The sequence below is a fragment of the Callorhinus ursinus genome, unplaced genomic scaffold, assembly GCF_003265705.2.
Source record: "Callorhinus ursinus isolate GAN/ISIS: 27379988/994484 unplaced genomic scaffold, GSC_fseal_2.0 scaffold32, whole genome shotgun sequence".
In the NCBI taxonomy this organism is placed as follows: domain Eukaryota; kingdom Metazoa; phylum Chordata; class Mammalia; order Carnivora; family Otariidae; genus Callorhinus; species Callorhinus ursinus.
Genome location: NW_027397094.1, coordinates 6,858,918 through 6,875,710, shown reverse-complemented (window position 1 = coordinate 6,875,710; position 16,793 = coordinate 6,858,918). Strand labels below are relative to the sequence as shown.

General features: G+C 46.6%; 1 protein-coding gene across 2 annotated transcripts in view; it reads right to left on the bottom strand.

Annotated features, from left to right (window-relative positions):
* The window catches only part of PAPSS2 (3'-phosphoadenosine 5'-phosphosulfate synthase 2), a 67,546-nt gene extending 53,377 nt beyond the window's left edge, over nt 1-14,169 (bottom strand). For both annotated transcript variants that reach the window (XM_025850919.2, XM_025850920.2), the window contains exon 1: nt 13,915-14,169. In XM_025850919.2, the coding sequence (XP_025706704.1) occupies nt 13,915-13,941 (27 nt within the window). In that variant the 5' untranslated portion in view covers nt 13,942-14,169. The remainder of the gene's footprint in view (nt 1-13,914) is intronic.
* Between the last annotated feature and the right edge of the window lie 2,624 nt (nt 14,170-16,793).

Sequence of the window (16,793 nt, the reverse complement as noted above, 5' to 3'; positions counted from 1 at the left end):
TTCTCCCTCTCCCCCTGCTTGTGCTGTCTCTCTCTGTGTCAATTAAGTAAATAAAATCTTTAAAAGAAAACAAAACACAGGCAAGTATGCAGAGAATTCTAACCAGGGATTTTTAACACCTAGATATTAGCAGAGAACAATATTCTCAATATTGATTAATCAAAACAACAACAGAACCATTCGAGGCACAGAACCACATGAAAGGTATCAGGCCATTAACCTCTGGTGGTGTTTGTTCTTTTTATCCAATTCCAAACTTATGAAATGCATCCACGTCAAGCTCTGAAAATGCAGAGACTCAAATCTCTTTACTACGAACTACAAATCAGAGTGTGAAAGTGGTAGGTTTTTCATTTCTCACTAGAAAATATGAAGAGTTGATGTGGCAAAAGCCAAGAGGATTTCTATATGAGGACATGTACACTCCTTGTTTTATGGAAGAAAGGGGTGACACTGAATGATGACAGCCAGAATCAATGCTCCAAGAGGGCACCATAGGTCGAGTCCTTTAAGTGATCCATTTGAATGGGGCCTTAAAAAATTAAACAAAATCTGGGACGCCTGGGTGGCTCAGTGGGTTGAGCGTTGGACTCTAGATTTCAGCTCAGGTCACGATCTCAGGGTCGTGGGATAGAACTCTAGCGGGCACCGCACTCAGGGCAGAGTCTGCTTGAGATGCTCTCTTTCCTTCTCCCTCTGACCCTCCCTGCCACCCACCCCCCACCCTGCTCTCTCTTAAAAAAAAAAAATTTCCCCATCCTTGTTCACAACTGTTCTGAGTTCTCTGGATTCTAGATGAAGAACCTCTGATCTGTGTCTTCATCCATCCTAAAGTGGCTTTAAGCCTCCAGGAAAGGTAGAACGAGACCACAGGGCACCCACTGAGCGTTTCAGGTGTTTAAGGCCCTGCAGACACAGAGCCCTGGACTGTCACACAAAAATGGGGAGAAGGTGAAGGGCTCTCTGAGGTGGGACCATAAGGAAAACTCTGTGATCTTCTGGAACTAAAATACAAGTGTGTCTTGTTTTTAATTTAATATTTTCTGCATGGTTCCTTAAAAAATGTACAGTGACTTGTAAGGTACATAAAGCATAGCAAAATCTCATGATTCAGAAATGGATGAGAAAGAGACAACGGTGTAGGGACAAAGTGTCACAGCACCGAGCTTGAAGCTAGAGCCAAACCATGGACAGTGGGCCGCAAATTCACGTCCGAGTTCAATGGCAGGCGTGTTGAGGGGGAAAATCCGGATGGTCACACAGTTCCCAGTTTCCCAAGAGTTATGCCAAAAACAAAACAAAACAAACACAAAGAAACAAGCAAACACCTCAGAAAAATAGAACCCTTCTGGTACTAAGACCAGATGGAAATTTCTCCCATGGCTCTCTGTAAGGAGAATATCATGTGTCGTAATAAATGAACAATAACCTCCCCTGCTCAGCGGGGAGCTTGCTTCTCCCTCTGCCCCTCCCCCTTCTCATGCTTGCTCTTTTTCTCTCTGAAATAAATAAAATCTTTATAAGAAAAAAAAAGGGTCAGAGAGTAAATATTTTCAACTTTATAGGCCATGGGGTCTATTGCAAATAGTCATCTCTCCCTCGAAAGCAATCACGGACAATGTGTAGACAAATGGGCACTGGCCGGTTACAATAAAGCTTTATTTATAGACACAGGAATTTGAATTTCATGTATTTTTCACACGTCATGAAATTGAATTCCTCCTTTGTTTTACCCAACCATTTAAGGAAATGTGTAACCACTGTTCTCAGCTTACAGGCCATACCAAAACAGGCAGGGGGCTGGATCTGGGGCCACCGGGACGTAATCTTCTGACTCTTCACCCACCGGGTCAAGTATGCCCCCAGAGATCTCAACTCATACCCATCTCTTTCCTCAAGCTTCTGTCTCTATCAACTTTTTTAGATAATTACCATTTCCACATGGTATAGGCAACTATCCACAAAGCCAACCAGGATGGTACCATGAAGAGACATAGCTTCAGGAGTTTTATGTTCCATGGAAATAAGACCATAATCCAGGATGAATAAGCAGTGGAGAAATGGTTTAGTTTCCCAGTCCCCTTATTAAAATAAACATACGCACACGCGAGCATGTGCGCACGCACACAGTGGCAACATTTGAATGTACAACTTTCTCTATTTCAAGGATCACGTGTTAGTCTTTTAGAGACATATAAAAACACATGTAATTAGCTGAATCACTTAATGCATGTGTTGGGACATTTACGGCACTAGGTCTCTCAATGGGAATGAGGCCAGATAGTGTCTCATGACACACAATTGGTGGGTGCAATCTCAGGAAGAAACCCTTCATTCAAGGATCACTCAGATGCCCCTGAGCTTCCCCGTGTGTGGGGACAAAATGAGGTATGAGGAATCTTGGGAAATTGGGCTTGTCGCTACTCTTCCACCGGCTCACAAGAAGACCCCATCTCTTTACTGTCCTCGCCTATGATTTGTAATACCTGTAACTACCCATTCTGGAGAGTGGCTAGATCACTGGTAAGAATTTACGGGTAAGCTAGGACGAGCGTGATGAAAGAAAAAGGTTGTGCATTACCCAGAGGAGCCCCGCTAGAGTTCAGGGAGGTGACAATCCCCCTCGTGGAAACACAGCACACAGCAAATTGTGTCTCCCCCAAACATGGAACTGCATCCAGAAGATGCCCTAAACCACACAGTTGTAGGGTTTGATGCAGGTCTGAGACGCCCTTCTGAACACTGGCCCCATAATCGGTCCACTGTAGGCTGTGTTTTGTCACCCTCTGTAATTTTTTTTTTTAAGATTTTATTTATTTGAGAGAGAGAGAGAATGAGAGAGAGAGAGCATGAGAGGGAAGAGGGTCAGAGGGAGAAGCAGACTCCCCACTGAGCAGGAAGCCCGATGCGGGACTCAAACCCGGGACTCCAGGATCATGACCTGAGCCGAAGGCAGTCGCTTAACCAACTGAGCCACCCAGGCGCCCCACCCTCTGTATTTTTTGATACTTTCACAATCAGTTCTGGTAAGGAGCTTTGCATAGGAATATGGGTCCTCTGAATCATGAAAGATTAAAATTCTGTGCGGAGCTGTGGAAATGCTGGCAAAGACTCTAGCACATCCAGAGAACAGGCGTGGAGCTTGTGGGGCTTTGGGAACGGGGAGGTCATGAATGCCTGTCTGTGCAGTGCGCACATAATGAACAAGGCAAGATCTAGAGTTACATGTAAGTCACTGCAATGATTTCTAAGGACACTTCTTCTTGAGTGCGTGCATTCACCCGCTAGAACACTGAAGCTTTGTGTTGTTAAAGCGAGATGCTGGGTTTCATTCCAAACACCACTGTTCCCAAAACTGGCCAAAGAGCCTCATCCAAACTAAAATTTATTGCCTTTTAACGGCATTTGCTAAAATCCACATCTTCTACAGATTATACCACATTCCAGAAAGCCACGGAGGAAAAAAGTCCATCTCAAGGCAACTACATCATCTTTTTAGTTTCTTCCCTGCCTTCATCTGCATCCACAAAGACAACATTTAAAGGTAGGTTTAAATCAGAATAATCATCTTCATGCTGATTGTCTTCGCATCCATTATATCCACTACGTTAATGAAGGAAAGAAAAAGAATGATTGAAAACAACATTCATGCTTCGGAGGCGGACTCTTCCAGCGCTGTATCGGAAGGCAAGGTATTTGACCTCTGTAAGCCTTAGGGTTCTGGACTACAGACCATGGCTGAGAACATCAGGCACCTCATTGGTTACTGTGAGCTAAGATACTGTGGAAAGTCCCTGAATAAGTACTTGTCCCTTCCTGTCTGTTTAGGGAACCCAGCTGGGTCAACAAGATATCCTTCCAAGCCCTGAGGGAGATTTACACTGTAATCAAAAATTGGTATCATAGTGTGCTGTTTAAAAGGCTTGTTAAAACACAGACTCGGGGTGTCTGGGTGAAGCATCTGCCTTCTGCTCAGGTCGTGATCTCAGGGTCCTGGGATCGAGCTCCGCTCCCCTGCTCAGTGGGATCAAGCCCTGCAGCAGGCTCCCTGCTCAGCGGGGAGTCTGCTTCTCCCTCTCCCTCTGCTGCTCCCCCCACTTGTGCTTTCATTCTCAAATAAATAAAATCTTTAAAAAAAAAAGGTAGACTCAATTACTGAAAAAAAAAATGGAAGAAACCAGGTATTCCTGATGACCCAGATTTTTCCATTCATTAAAGTGGCTGACTGTGCAGATACAACTCATCTTTTGGACAAAACCACATATCCAACATGTCTGGCATGGTGAAGACATGGTTTCTCGTAACTGAGTTTCTATACTGTCACCACACTACTCTCTTCGTTGAAATAACATAACCCCATCTCCAGTAGAGGACTGCACTCTCACCCCCAGAATTACATCCTTCAGTACTGCTCCCTCCTCCATGCTAATGCCACCACTCCCCAAAATGTGTCTTCCAAACATCATGGAAGGTGTCTTTTACAATCTCACAGTCTTTACAAGCTCCTCCTTGGTCCCTAGGGAAATCCAAGCCATCTCCATCTGGCTGCCAACATCCATAAGCCTTGACCTCCATTTGGGTCAAATTTTTATTGTATGAAAAATGCATGGGTGGCCTGGTCTCCTTCTATCGTCTACAAATCACACTTACTACTTGGCTTGAGTATTAGCAGTTTTAGTGGAAACAAATCATCCTGTCTGTGTTTGCTGAATACTGACGTAGTGGTAAGGCTGAGCAATAAAAACTATTACCCATACTTGTTGGGTCTGAAAACAAAGAAAATGCATTTTCCAATTATTCACCTTCTGTCACCAGAGGGGGGGGGGGGGGGGGTTGGAAGGGAAAAAATACTTTTGCTGTGGTGGTCCCTTTCCCTTTTTTTTTTTTTCTGAAGTGCTGGGGAATAGCTCTAAATAGAATTCATTATTGGGGTGCCTGGGTGGCTCAGTCAAGCGTCTGACTCTTGGTATCAGCTCAGGTCATGATCTCAGGACAGTGAGATCGAGTCCTGCCTTGAGCTCGGCGCTGGGTGCGCAGTCTGCTTGAGACTTTGTGTCTCCCACTCCCTCTGCCCCCCACCCTGCTTGCACGCTCTCTCTCAAAAAAAAAAAAAACAAAAACAAAAAAACAAAGAATTCGTTCCTATTATCTCGACATATTAGCACTAGGCAGCTGCCAAAATATTTTACAAATGAAGCAGTTTTAGTTACCTAATCCGGCTGTGCTTGCTACTTGGTATTTAAGTCTCCTTCCCTCTATGAAATAAACAACTTATTAACCACAGAGGAGCTAAGATTTTAGCTTCTCCTGTGAGTAACTCTCTAAAGACTTCTTTCATTTAAATGAGTTCCCTTCTATTTGTTCATAAGCTTGCTTCATGAGATGATGAGCCCTAAATGAGCCAATGTACAGGAACCCCCTGGAACAGTGCCTGCCACATACCTGCTCACTGCTGGAGATAAACAAGTCACAACACAGTAGGAATTTTATAAGAAAACATGCTCTAAAAATCAAAACTCCTGATAAATATGCAAATCCCTCAGGTGGAATTCTAATGTCAACGTTTTAGGAGCTCTCTTCTTACTCACATGGCTAATGTCAATACAATGGATGACTATAAAAATTCTTATTTTTTAGTAACGTCTTAAAGCATTATTGTATTATTGACCCCATGGCCCAAGAGCTGTAATTACTCATATAATTTTGGGACGGACCCTCTCTATTAGGACTCTGCGATCTAGGTACATTTATTATTATTGTAATAGACTTTAGGGAACTTCATGAACTTAGGATAAATGGAGATGGATGGATTTTGGGGCTAAGTTGGAAATTCCGAGAACTACAAGAACTGAGGTTTTAGTGTGTAACTGACAAGGTCCTATTTCTACCAAATATAATTTTATCTACCTTACACACCATGTAATCACTGGCATCTTTTTTTTTTTTGATAAAATGATTAAACCGTTTGACAAGGCTTAAGGAAGAGTGAGTGAGTTTGAGGGAGTAGGTTGAATTTGCTAAAGAGAAATGGGCTGGCCAATCAAAAAGTAATTCAAAATGGTAAACTTACATTTTGCGAACACTGCTCTTGGGTCTGTATTTTCTATCTCCAGAAGATCAAAACAAAACACTAGAGCTAAATCAGGGTGTAATCATGACTCACTGATAATCAGCTTGGGAGTGCCTTTTTAATCTATGGCAAACACTTCCCAGTCAATAAAAGAAGAAACAAAGCTGTAGAAAGAAATGGGTAGGGCCTCCTTCAAAGGGCATGTGATAAAGGCAGAAGTGGTAGGGGTGCTGTGAGGGGACCAGAGTTCCAACTTCATGGTAGGATCACCAACCAGCTGGCCAGGAAGATGGCCCTGGGCCTTGGAAAGCTCTGAAAAGCTGTGTATCGATTGCAATTACACAGGGCTTATAAAGATGAGCTCTTAATTTTTCTTCCAGAGGTAAAATGCTAGGGTTCTTCTAAAGTAGGAACAGCCTGGTTAAGCATCTGTCTCTTGATCTCGGTTCAGGTCTCGAGCTCACAGTCATGAGTTCAAGCCACACCCTGAGCTCCACACTGGCTCTGGAGCCTACTTAAAAAATAAATAAATAAAAATAAAGAACAACCTGAATTAAATAATTTAAAATTCTGGGATGCCTGGGTGGCTCAGTCAGTTTAAGGGTCTGCCTTCAGCTCAGGTCATGATCCTGGAGTCCTGGGATCGAGTCCCGCATCGGGCTCCCTGCTCGGCAGAGAGCCTGCTTCTTCTCCCTCTGCCTGCCCCTCTGCCTACTTGTGCGCTCTCTCTCTCTCTCTCTCTCCGACAAATAAGTAAATATAATCTTTAAAATTGTAGCTCAGTAGAGAAAAGGATTTTAAAATTATATGAGAAGTCAGTGGGGAATTTTGTGGATTTGGGCCCAGGGCGCTGTAGTCCTTACTGACTGGGCAGAAGGTTGAAAGAATATAAAGGTTGTGGGTGGGGTGTTACAATTAGAAAAAGCAAATGCTATGTTTAGAAAAGACTTAATGACAGAGTTTGCATGGACTAAAAAACTGTAATTAGGAAATACAAGGCTTTAGTAGCTCTAGTTAATTACGGCAAGCCCAGACCCTAGGCGGGTTATTCAGTAAACACTTGTTGAGTGAATGGAGTACAGGATGTGAGGACTTGACAGGAACTAAAAAGGGAAAAGGTTTTAGAGACCTTAAGGAAAACGAAGTAGTGGACAGCGGGACCAGGAGTGGAGGACCAAAAAGTGAATTCAGGTTTGTTTGTTTGTTTGTTTTTAAGATTTTATTTATTTATTCATGAGAGACAGAGGGAGAGAGAGAGAAGCAGAGGGAGAAGCAGGCTTCCCGCGGAGCAGGGAGCCCGAGGCGGGACTCGATCCCAGGACCCTGGGATCATGACCTGAGCCGAAGGCAGACGCTGAACCATCCGAGCCACCCCGGCGCCCCAGGTTTTTAACAGTAGGAAATACACGAAAATAAAAATCATCGCCAATGGATGCCTGGGTGGCTCAGTTGGTTAAGCGAATGCCTTCAGCTCAGGTCATGATCTTGATGATCCCGGGATGGAGTCCCACATCCGGCTCCCTGTTCTGCAGGGAGTCGGCTTCTCCCTCTGACCCTCTCCCCTCTCATGCTATTTTTCTCTCACTCTCAAATAAATAAATCCTTAAAAATTAAACAAATAAATAAATAAAAATCATTGCCAATATCTTGGGTTGCTGATTTTGCTAGAAATTGGGAAGGCATGAATTTTCCATAAATAAATGATGATTGGGGAGGGAGTTGATGAATGAGGTTATGGGGTAACATCTCAGACTTCAACGTAGGTGATTTAGGTCTCTTAACTAAAGTCTGCAAATGATTTTCAAAGCACAAACCCAGCATACGTTAAAAGAAAAAAAAAGAATTGTAATATTAGTAGATGGGCTATAGATGCTTGGTGGATAAATGTCAGTATTTTTCATAACAAAACATGTAAGGCAGTTAACTAGATATTTAAAGCAAATCTTAACCTGGCATAGAAATGATCACCTTTAATGATGTAGAATTTGATATAGTATATTTATGCAATTTTTAGAAAAGCTTTATAACAGGTCACAGGCTATACAGTTTTATTGCCAAAAGTTAATTATCTGGTGCTAGCCAGACTGAGTTCGCCATGTTTATGTTGCAGTCATATTTTCTCAATACCAGTTATAGCAAAATCAACTTCCAGAGTAAATCTGAAATGCAGAAAGAGCTGCTGAAAAGGTTTTAAAGGAAGTCACCTCAGCCAACTGATAGAAGTCACCATGTGTTATCAGAGGAGAGTTACAGTTCAAGTTTTAAAGACAGTGGTTCCTTACGGAGAGAAAAAATTAGTTCCATCTTGTTCACCAATTTATGCTAAGCTGAAAAAAATATTTGGCGACCGAAAAGGCAGAAAAGAGGAACAAGAAGACCAAAGCTGTACAAATCCAATGTTATTGTTAATTGACCTTGCTGGAAATTTTTATTTCATATTTACTGAAGGCCAAGGGCGCTGACACACCAGTGTGAGTCTGAGAAAGGGTGTGGTGTCCTGTGCCTGGTGCTGGGCTCGCAGAGAGAGGGGCCCAGTAGCTTTGGGGACTCTGAAAGCAGGGGGCCCCGGGCGTGCTCCATGGACCCCAGAGGAGAGGAGGCACAGACAGACTCCAGCAGCCCCCGGAGCTCCTCCAAGTGCCGGCATGGTCACACCAGGGCAGGAGCCTGGTTCCCACACTCCTGGGAGTGGCGGAGAGTGTCAGGATCTTAGCCCCAGAACTGTGCTGGGGCAGCCGTGGCCTCCGGGTACCCAAGGAACAGGACATGGAGAAGTGAGAAGGGGCCTTTCAGACCAGAATGCACTTGAACTGGACCAACACTAAGGATGAGACGGACGGTGCACATCTGAAAGGACGCCCACCCAGACAAGGTAAGCAGCCCCACCCCGACATTAGTACTTTGTAGGGAAAGAGGATTAAATTAAATTAAATATTTCTGACTAGCAATCTGATTTAAGTTTTTAAAGCACTTCTTTTTAAAGTGCTCCCTGTATAACAACGGTAACAAGTAGGGAAGGTAAAGGTTTGATATGAAATGTTAATGATACCCAGGAATCAAGAAGAGACAGATGTGGTGAGTGCTGTGAATTGTGTAAGACTGATGAATCACAGACCTGTACCCTTGAAACAAATAACACATAAGCAAAAAAAAAAAAAAAAAGAGGCAGAGATTTTTGTTTCCAGCACTGATGGTCTAGGTTGTATACATTTCCTTCCATGCAGACAAGTAAGGAATTCAAGTTACAATATAACATAATCTAATTAGAAACACCAAAAGCTGACAAGAGAAAAAGAAACTACCAGGTTAAAATCTGCAAGGAAGTAGGGACCTAAGAGGTAAGCAAGCAGGGAGGCACTTCTCGCCTGATAGGAGCAGGTGTGAACAATTTCGATAGCCTCACGGGGAGCTGAAAGAGAAATCGAAGCCCAGAACATACCCACGTGGGAAGAATAAAAAAGCCCATGTCAAGTTAAGCTGAAGCTCGTAAGAGTCATCCCCCACACAAAAGAGTGCATCCAAATAAACCCACCTCCCACACGGACAGACTGCAAGGACAATTTGCCTTGGCATTGAAAAGTATTCCTAGGGGGAGGCAGGGTAGGTGTGAGAACTTGTCTGCAAGAGCTGGCCCTTGTGTGCAAAACTGCAACTCAAATTCACATCACCTGGGTTGTCTAAAACACTTTAAGTGGTAAATTTAGGTCAAAGTGGTCCCAGACTAGGGGTGCCACCAGACACGCGGCAGAAACAAAAGCAAATTCTACCCCTAAAAAAAGCCATTCATCCTAAGCCTCAAAGAACTCCTGCAAGTCATTTTTCAGTGGTAATGACAAATACCCAGGCAAAAATAAGCAAGCACACAAGAGCAGACAGATGAAAAAGGAGAAGGGGAAATCTCAGAAAAATCTAGATCCTACAAGCACATTCATCCTTTAATGAATTCCGTGGCCATTTGTGCAACCTAGTGTGTACGAGGGTCTGTGCCAGGTTGCTGGGCATGGGTGTCATCTCAGCTGTTGTGTGAACAATTCACCAAGACTAAGCGGTGCCCGTGACTATTTACTGATAGATTTCAAGATAAACAGCCGTCTTCTAGAGGACTGATATCGACATTATTGATTCCTCTCCAGGTCCCCATTCCCTGGAAGTCCCATGTTCAAGTTTGGCCTGATGGTCCCCTAAGCAAACCACAGAGTCCGGTGCATGGACAGAAACGTGATGAAAGACAAAGCTAACTACCTCAGAGTGAACTGCACTTACCTTTAACTGTAAAAGTCCAGACAGATGAGTCTGGGATAATAACATGAACTGGACAAAGACTAATTTTAAGGCAGATCTGGAAACAGTTGAAGGCACAGGAAGGGTGGAGAGAAGTTAGTCCAATAGTGACATAGGCATAGAAGCCCTTTCTTTCTTGGCCAAGGTTGGTGGCAAGATCTTGCTGATATTTGGGTTACTCTGGTGTGTCCAAACTCACGACCAGCCTGGCTCTTCTATCCAGCTTTTCACAATGAGGGTTCATATCATCACTTCTATTCTTCTGCATCTGTTTGCTCTTATTAAATATTCCGGTGGTTCTTATTTACCCGGCTTTCAGAATGGTATGACCCGTGCTTTCTGCTCCTTGTTTGATGAACCGTTTTACACTACAGCGTAGTGTAAGAACAACAGCTACCACATACAAAGGACTTACTCGGGGCCTGGAACTGTGCGAGATACTTTTTTTAGGAGTTACTGACTCCTCACAACATTGTAAGGGCTCCCTTACCTCCATTTTACAGATGGGTACAATGCACCACAGAGGTTACATCCTGAAACAGATACCGCAGGAGCAAGAGCATGAGCTTGGAAGGCGGACAGACCTGCATCCAAATCCTGAGCTGCTCCTGGCATTCTCTTCCCCTAGAGACGAGGCTCAGTTTGGTGGGGCGCAGGCCACCGTGCGGATGAAATGAAATACAGTGTGGCCTCTAAGTAGTGCTGGTCTCTCCTTCCTTCCAATGGATACTCGTCTGAAAATTCATGTCTTGCCTTAGGGAGCACCTTCAAATAGTTTCCAAAGTAGCTAACGTTGGAAAAATAATGTGGTGTTGTACACAAAATAATAAAAGGCAAATAATCTCTTATATCTATGGATCGCTTTAAGGTTCCAATACTCCTTCCCAACTGGCTTGTTTGATCCTTTGGAAAATATTTTACTATCTCAGTTGTCTTTTTTTAGATTGGTTGTCTGTCTCTGGGACATAATAACATTGTCTGAACATAACATTGCCTTGAAAAAATACTAATCCAGGAAATGATGCAAGAAGAAAGAATCAGGCCTTTCTTTGCCTTTCTTTCTAGTCCTCTGGAAGCTGACTGCCTCCTTCCTTCTCCTGGGTGTGTGTGAGTGTAGGTGGGATGCTGGTGGCCAGAGTTGGAGGTAAGTCACAGGAGGGAGAGATGGATGTGACACATGGCTGTCTTTGCTTTTCACGGTAAGGATGCCTAGCACGGAAGGAATGTGCTACCTTCCCTTATAAAAGAACATTTCATTTTCTTCTCAAGCTCGTGAGAAAATCATCCTATAGTCTCCCATCCAGAAAGTGTGGCAAAAAAAAAAAAATCCTGGGAAAGATGTATTCATCCCGCCCAGTAGGGGCGCGACAAATATTTGCAGTTACTGCAGAGACTGTGGTGTACATTGACCATCCTCTGTGGACAATGCAGAAAATAATGGAATGATTCCTGTGAGTCTCTGAAAAAGGCCACCCAGCCTCACTTCTAGGATAGCTTCCTAGATCAGTAAGACCCACTCCTCAAATAATGATTGTCTCTGAGGCCACACGTGTGGACCTATTTTGTCGTGGACCGCCAAGGTTTCAGAATACACGTGGCGTTACCATTTAAAGCTTGGGAGATTTCAGATGCATTTAAAGCTGGCTTGCTTTACCCAGTCGCCTCTATCTGACCCTTCTGGAATTTGTGCTGGTGCGTGGATTATAATCATGTTGGCTAAATAAAAGTTCAGAGGTCCTGCTAGCTTTTTCAGGTGTTAATTTAATCCTACACAGAACACACGCACACCCCAAACAAAAAAATGTAAGGTTTAAAATGTGTAAAGAGAAAAAGCAAAGCCTCTGGCCCTCAAATTTCTCACTGTCTCTGACTGCACAGGGCCCGCGATCAGTTTGTAACCCCCTGATCTCAGACCTTCCTCACTGCCGGGCGCCTGCTGACTGGGGGCCTGAAGGGGAAGACCACCTGTCCCTTCATTACTAATGCTTGACAAAGCTCCCTATAAGAACTGGGAAGGAATTCTTGAAGCAGGCGGAGAACTAAAACCCCACTGATATGCAAAGCCATCAAGTGCCACAGCAGCTTGTCACGTGAAAGATACCATTTAGAATTTTACAGAAGTTAATCAAATTAGATAGGAATAAAACACAGATGATTTTCACTTAATATTTTTAACAATCTTACAATACTGAGAGTCTCCCCACTTGAAAATCGCTCCTATAAAAGGCAGCTGAAGTTGATGCCACCTTCGTCCTGGACCTTCCTGGCGGTCCAGTGTGGTCCCCTGAAACCACAAAGCACCCACCGCCTTTCCCTTGCTGCTCAAGCCCACACCTGCAGTCCCTGCCTTAGCCCCCTTCAGGCTCCTCCCCCCAATTCCTGGTTTGCCATCTCTCCTCCCAGCCGGCCAGGACTACACCTCAAAGACAGTTCAGTAATAAGCATTACATAATAATAGTAATAAACATGTACTGAGCACCTACTATGTGCCAAGTTCAAGTCTAATTCTATGAGAGGGGTCAACCCTTTCAGTAACCAGCATAAACAACCTGAGGCTTGCAGTGTGGTAAAGTCGAACCATCAGCAGTCAGGCTGCCGGCTGGGATCTGAGCGGGGCTTGCAGACCACCTCCGGTGTGGACCAAATGCTGTCTGCAAGGCTCCTCCCACCTGGAGTCAATGATTACTGCTGCCATTTTTTAGGATGCAAAATTAGTGGGAGCCCCTATTCGGGGCACCTGGGTGGCTCAGTCGGTTAAGCAACAGACTCTTGATCTCAGCTCAGGTCTTGATCTCAGGGTCGTGACTTGAGCCCCTCCTTGGGCTCACGTTGGGCGTGGAGACTGCTTAAAAAAAAAAAAATACCCCTATTGCTGAGAAAGGAACTTTTCTTTGACAATCTCTCTATCTCCTATAAATGGGCTAGCCCAGATTACTTCTGGATTAAACTGCGCCTCCTCAAAACAGCCGGCTCATCTTAACCCACCAAGCCGAGGAGCCCCGGGAGGACCCCGAGGTGCCGCCCGCTGCCAGCAGGGAGCTGCTGAACAAGGGGGAGGGCTAAGGGCTGCCGGCGGGGGCAACTGCTGTTCCCTCCACGAAGTCTGTCATTAACGTTCCCTTGGAGGGGGTGGCATGGACAAAAGCCAGGGAGTGCCGCCGACGTGCGCCCAGACCCGGCGGAACCGGCCTCGGCTCTCGGCCACCCACTCGAGCGGCGCGGAGATCACACAGGGAAAGGCGGGTCCGGGGAAGCTCTTGGGGAAGAGAGGAAATTTCCCGTCCCTGACCCCCCCCCCCCCGCCCCCGGCCCGGCCGGGACCCGCCTTGCGCGCTCTGGAGCTCCCTCCCGGGCGTGGCGACCCCGAGCGGCGCAGGTTCCCCGGGGCGCCGGCGGAGAGGGGCTGCCCCGCGAGGGCTGCCCCGGGGTCCCCCCTCCCCGCTCCCCCTCCTCCTTCCCCCCCCTCCCGGCGCCGGAGCCTCCGCGCCCGGCTGCTCGCCCGCTCCCTGGGAGGGGGACGCGGTGCCCGGGAGCGGCGGCGGGGTGGGGGCGGGCGGCCCTACCGTCTTCTGCTTCTTGATCCCCGACATGCTGGCGGACTGGACGCTGAGCGGCGGACACTCGGAGCTCGACTCCCGGGAGCGGAGGTGCGGGCACTCTGGGAGCGCGGCGGCTGCTGGGGCCCGACTCCCGGGAAGGAGGTATAAAAAGGCTCCCGCAGACACGTCGCACTTCCCTTGACCGGCCCCCTCCTCCCACTCCTCCCCCGCCGCGCTCCTCTCCGCCCCGTCGGCTCCGCCAGCAGCGCCCAGCCCCAGGGACCCGGCCACCGCCCGGGCGGCTCCCGGCCCGGCCCCCTACACGCCCGAGCGGCCGCGCCCGCCCCAGGCGGGGGTCGAGGTGGCCCTCCCCGTGCCGGCGCGCCCCCCGCCTCCCTCCCCACCCCGCGCCTCTTCCAGGAAGGATTCCGGCCTCCGGGACGGGCCTGTGGGCAGGGTCCTCAGGGTGCACCGACGGCCCGTTCGCCTTCGCGGGCAACCACGGCGGGGGTTCAGGTTATTGACCCCGCGTCCGCACCGGGCTGTGCGCTCCTCCCGCGCCCCCGCGTCCCCGCGAAGGCATCAGGGCCTACTTTCTCCCCATCTTACTAACGAAGCAACTGAGGCTTTCAGACTTTTCCCAAGTTATGTTCTAAGTGAGGGGCCTCAAACCCAGGCTTTCCACACCAGCGTCATCCCGTGGGATGACAAAATAAGGGGCCAGCTGCTCGCCTGCGCGTCCTGAGCCAGGCCTGGTGCTAAAGGGATCGCTCCTTTGAGTTGGCAGTATTTTCTGCCTGTTACAGGTGGGTCCGCTGAGGCCCTGCTGCAACTCACGAAGTCAAGTAAGCCAGGGCAGCCCCGGAAGATGGCCAGGGGTAGCCCGGCGACTTTTCTCAGTTCACTCCCCACCCCCAAGTATTCCTATAGTGCTTCTGTTGTTCAGCAACTAAGATGGGCCCTTCGGAGAAAGAGCAGAGGGGAGGCCCAACTCGCTTATGGCCCAAACCCTAGGAGACCGGGGTTTTATCGGAAGACAGCATGAGGCCACTCTCTTAACCCAAAAGTCTGGGGGGACCAGAGGTGTAAGGGGAGGGAAGCTGTAATTAGTGACAAGCACTTTGAGGGCAGTCACTGGGTCTGACCCCTCTTTGTACCTTAACTCCTTGCGTAACGCCACAAACAGATCAATGGGACAGTACTTTCTGAAAAACAGTCATTAAGATGCACAAGCGCCACACACGGCTTGGCCAACCGTGGTCTTCCTTCTCTGGAAGGAAGGGGCTGGGGAAGTTATTTCTTCTGAGGAGGTCAAGGGTGGAACTTTTGTTTCAGACCTAACTGGACTTCTGGAAGACTGCAGGCCTTCCAGACAGACACCTGAAGATCTGGCTCTTCATTACTTCTCCATGGGAAGGGGGGAAAGAAAATCTTCAGGAGTCAAAAAAACTTAAAAGGCAGCCTTACCTGTTTGTACAGTCTTGAAATGTCAGTATATGCATTTTCTTACTCAGTTTGAGTAAGGTGTCACCACTCCCTTCAGCTGTGAGCAGCTAGAGGGCAAATACTGGATTTGAGTTTCTGTTCTGAACACACACACTTTGAATTTACGTGGTTTGAACAGTAACATCCGTTCTTATTTCATTGGAAAAATCCTCTTGAATCCATTCCAACCATATCTTGAACCCTGCCAGATGCAAGCAAAAAGGTAAATTAAGTGTGGACGGAGAAATAGCAATTTGTGTGATTGCTGTGTTTTTTCACATTGCCTCTAAAAGAGTTGTGTTTCTGAAACGGAAGGAAGTGGAGGGCAAGTCTCTAAGGGTTACTTCCTGGAAAAGGAAGAGATGAGTGTTTAGACCTGGGGGAGGTCTTGAGATCCTTTGTTGTCCACTCGCCCAGTCCCCGTATTTCACGGAGGGGCAATGTGGAACTGGTACCCAGAGGAGAGATGGAACAGGACCCTTGACCTTCAACACCAGCTGGAGGCAGAGGTGAGCCTCAAGCCCAGGTCAGAGGCTCCCTCCACACCCTGGGACCTGAATCACTCCACCTCTTGGTCAGCTATTTCAAGATGCCACGAAAACTGTACATAGGACTATTTATCTCATTTTAGATTAATTAATTCTCAAGTAGTACTCTGGAACAGACGTGCTTCACTACTTCTCTGGAAGCAATTCTTATGAAGTAGGAGGCCTCGACTCCCCTGGACCCAGGCTGTATTAAGACCCATACCACAGGCCATCAGTTCTGCTGCAATTCAGCAGGGCGACTCACTCAAAAGCAAACTAATCATTCTTGTTTACTTTCACAGGTTTTGTGTGTGTGTGTGTGTGTGTGTGTGTGTGTGTGTGTGTTTTAAAGACAATGTCTTGAACTCTTTTTCGTCTCACTACCATCTTGGTCCTAGAAGATGACATTCCTTCGAATGAGCAACTAGTAGCTTAATTTTTGGAGTCTGATTCCAGCCCATCAGAGCTGAAAGAAGGAAGAGGGAGGAAGGGTTGAAGTCTGTCCATTCATATGGACACAACTGTAAATTTCTCAGTAGTGCTCCCTCCAAGCCCCTGCTATAAAGCACCGTGAGCTATACACTGTACCAATTTGTAATCCTTACACTAATTTGCATGAGGGGCTCTTTTTCTTCTTCCTATTTACTTTTCCTTCTTCCAGAACTGGCTGGGCTTGATAATTAACTTAATGAGGTGGCGGTTACTACTTGTTCCTTTTATTGTTTAGAAAAGATGGAATCAGTGAGCTCCTACAAATAAACAAAGGAAACACATATACAAAGAACACCAGTGTTGGTGAGATCTTTATGCCATAGGTTCTCCAACACACTTTAGGGGGGCTTATCACAGTTTAGGGGATCTAGCTTGGAGACAAGCTCCCCAGGATGGCCA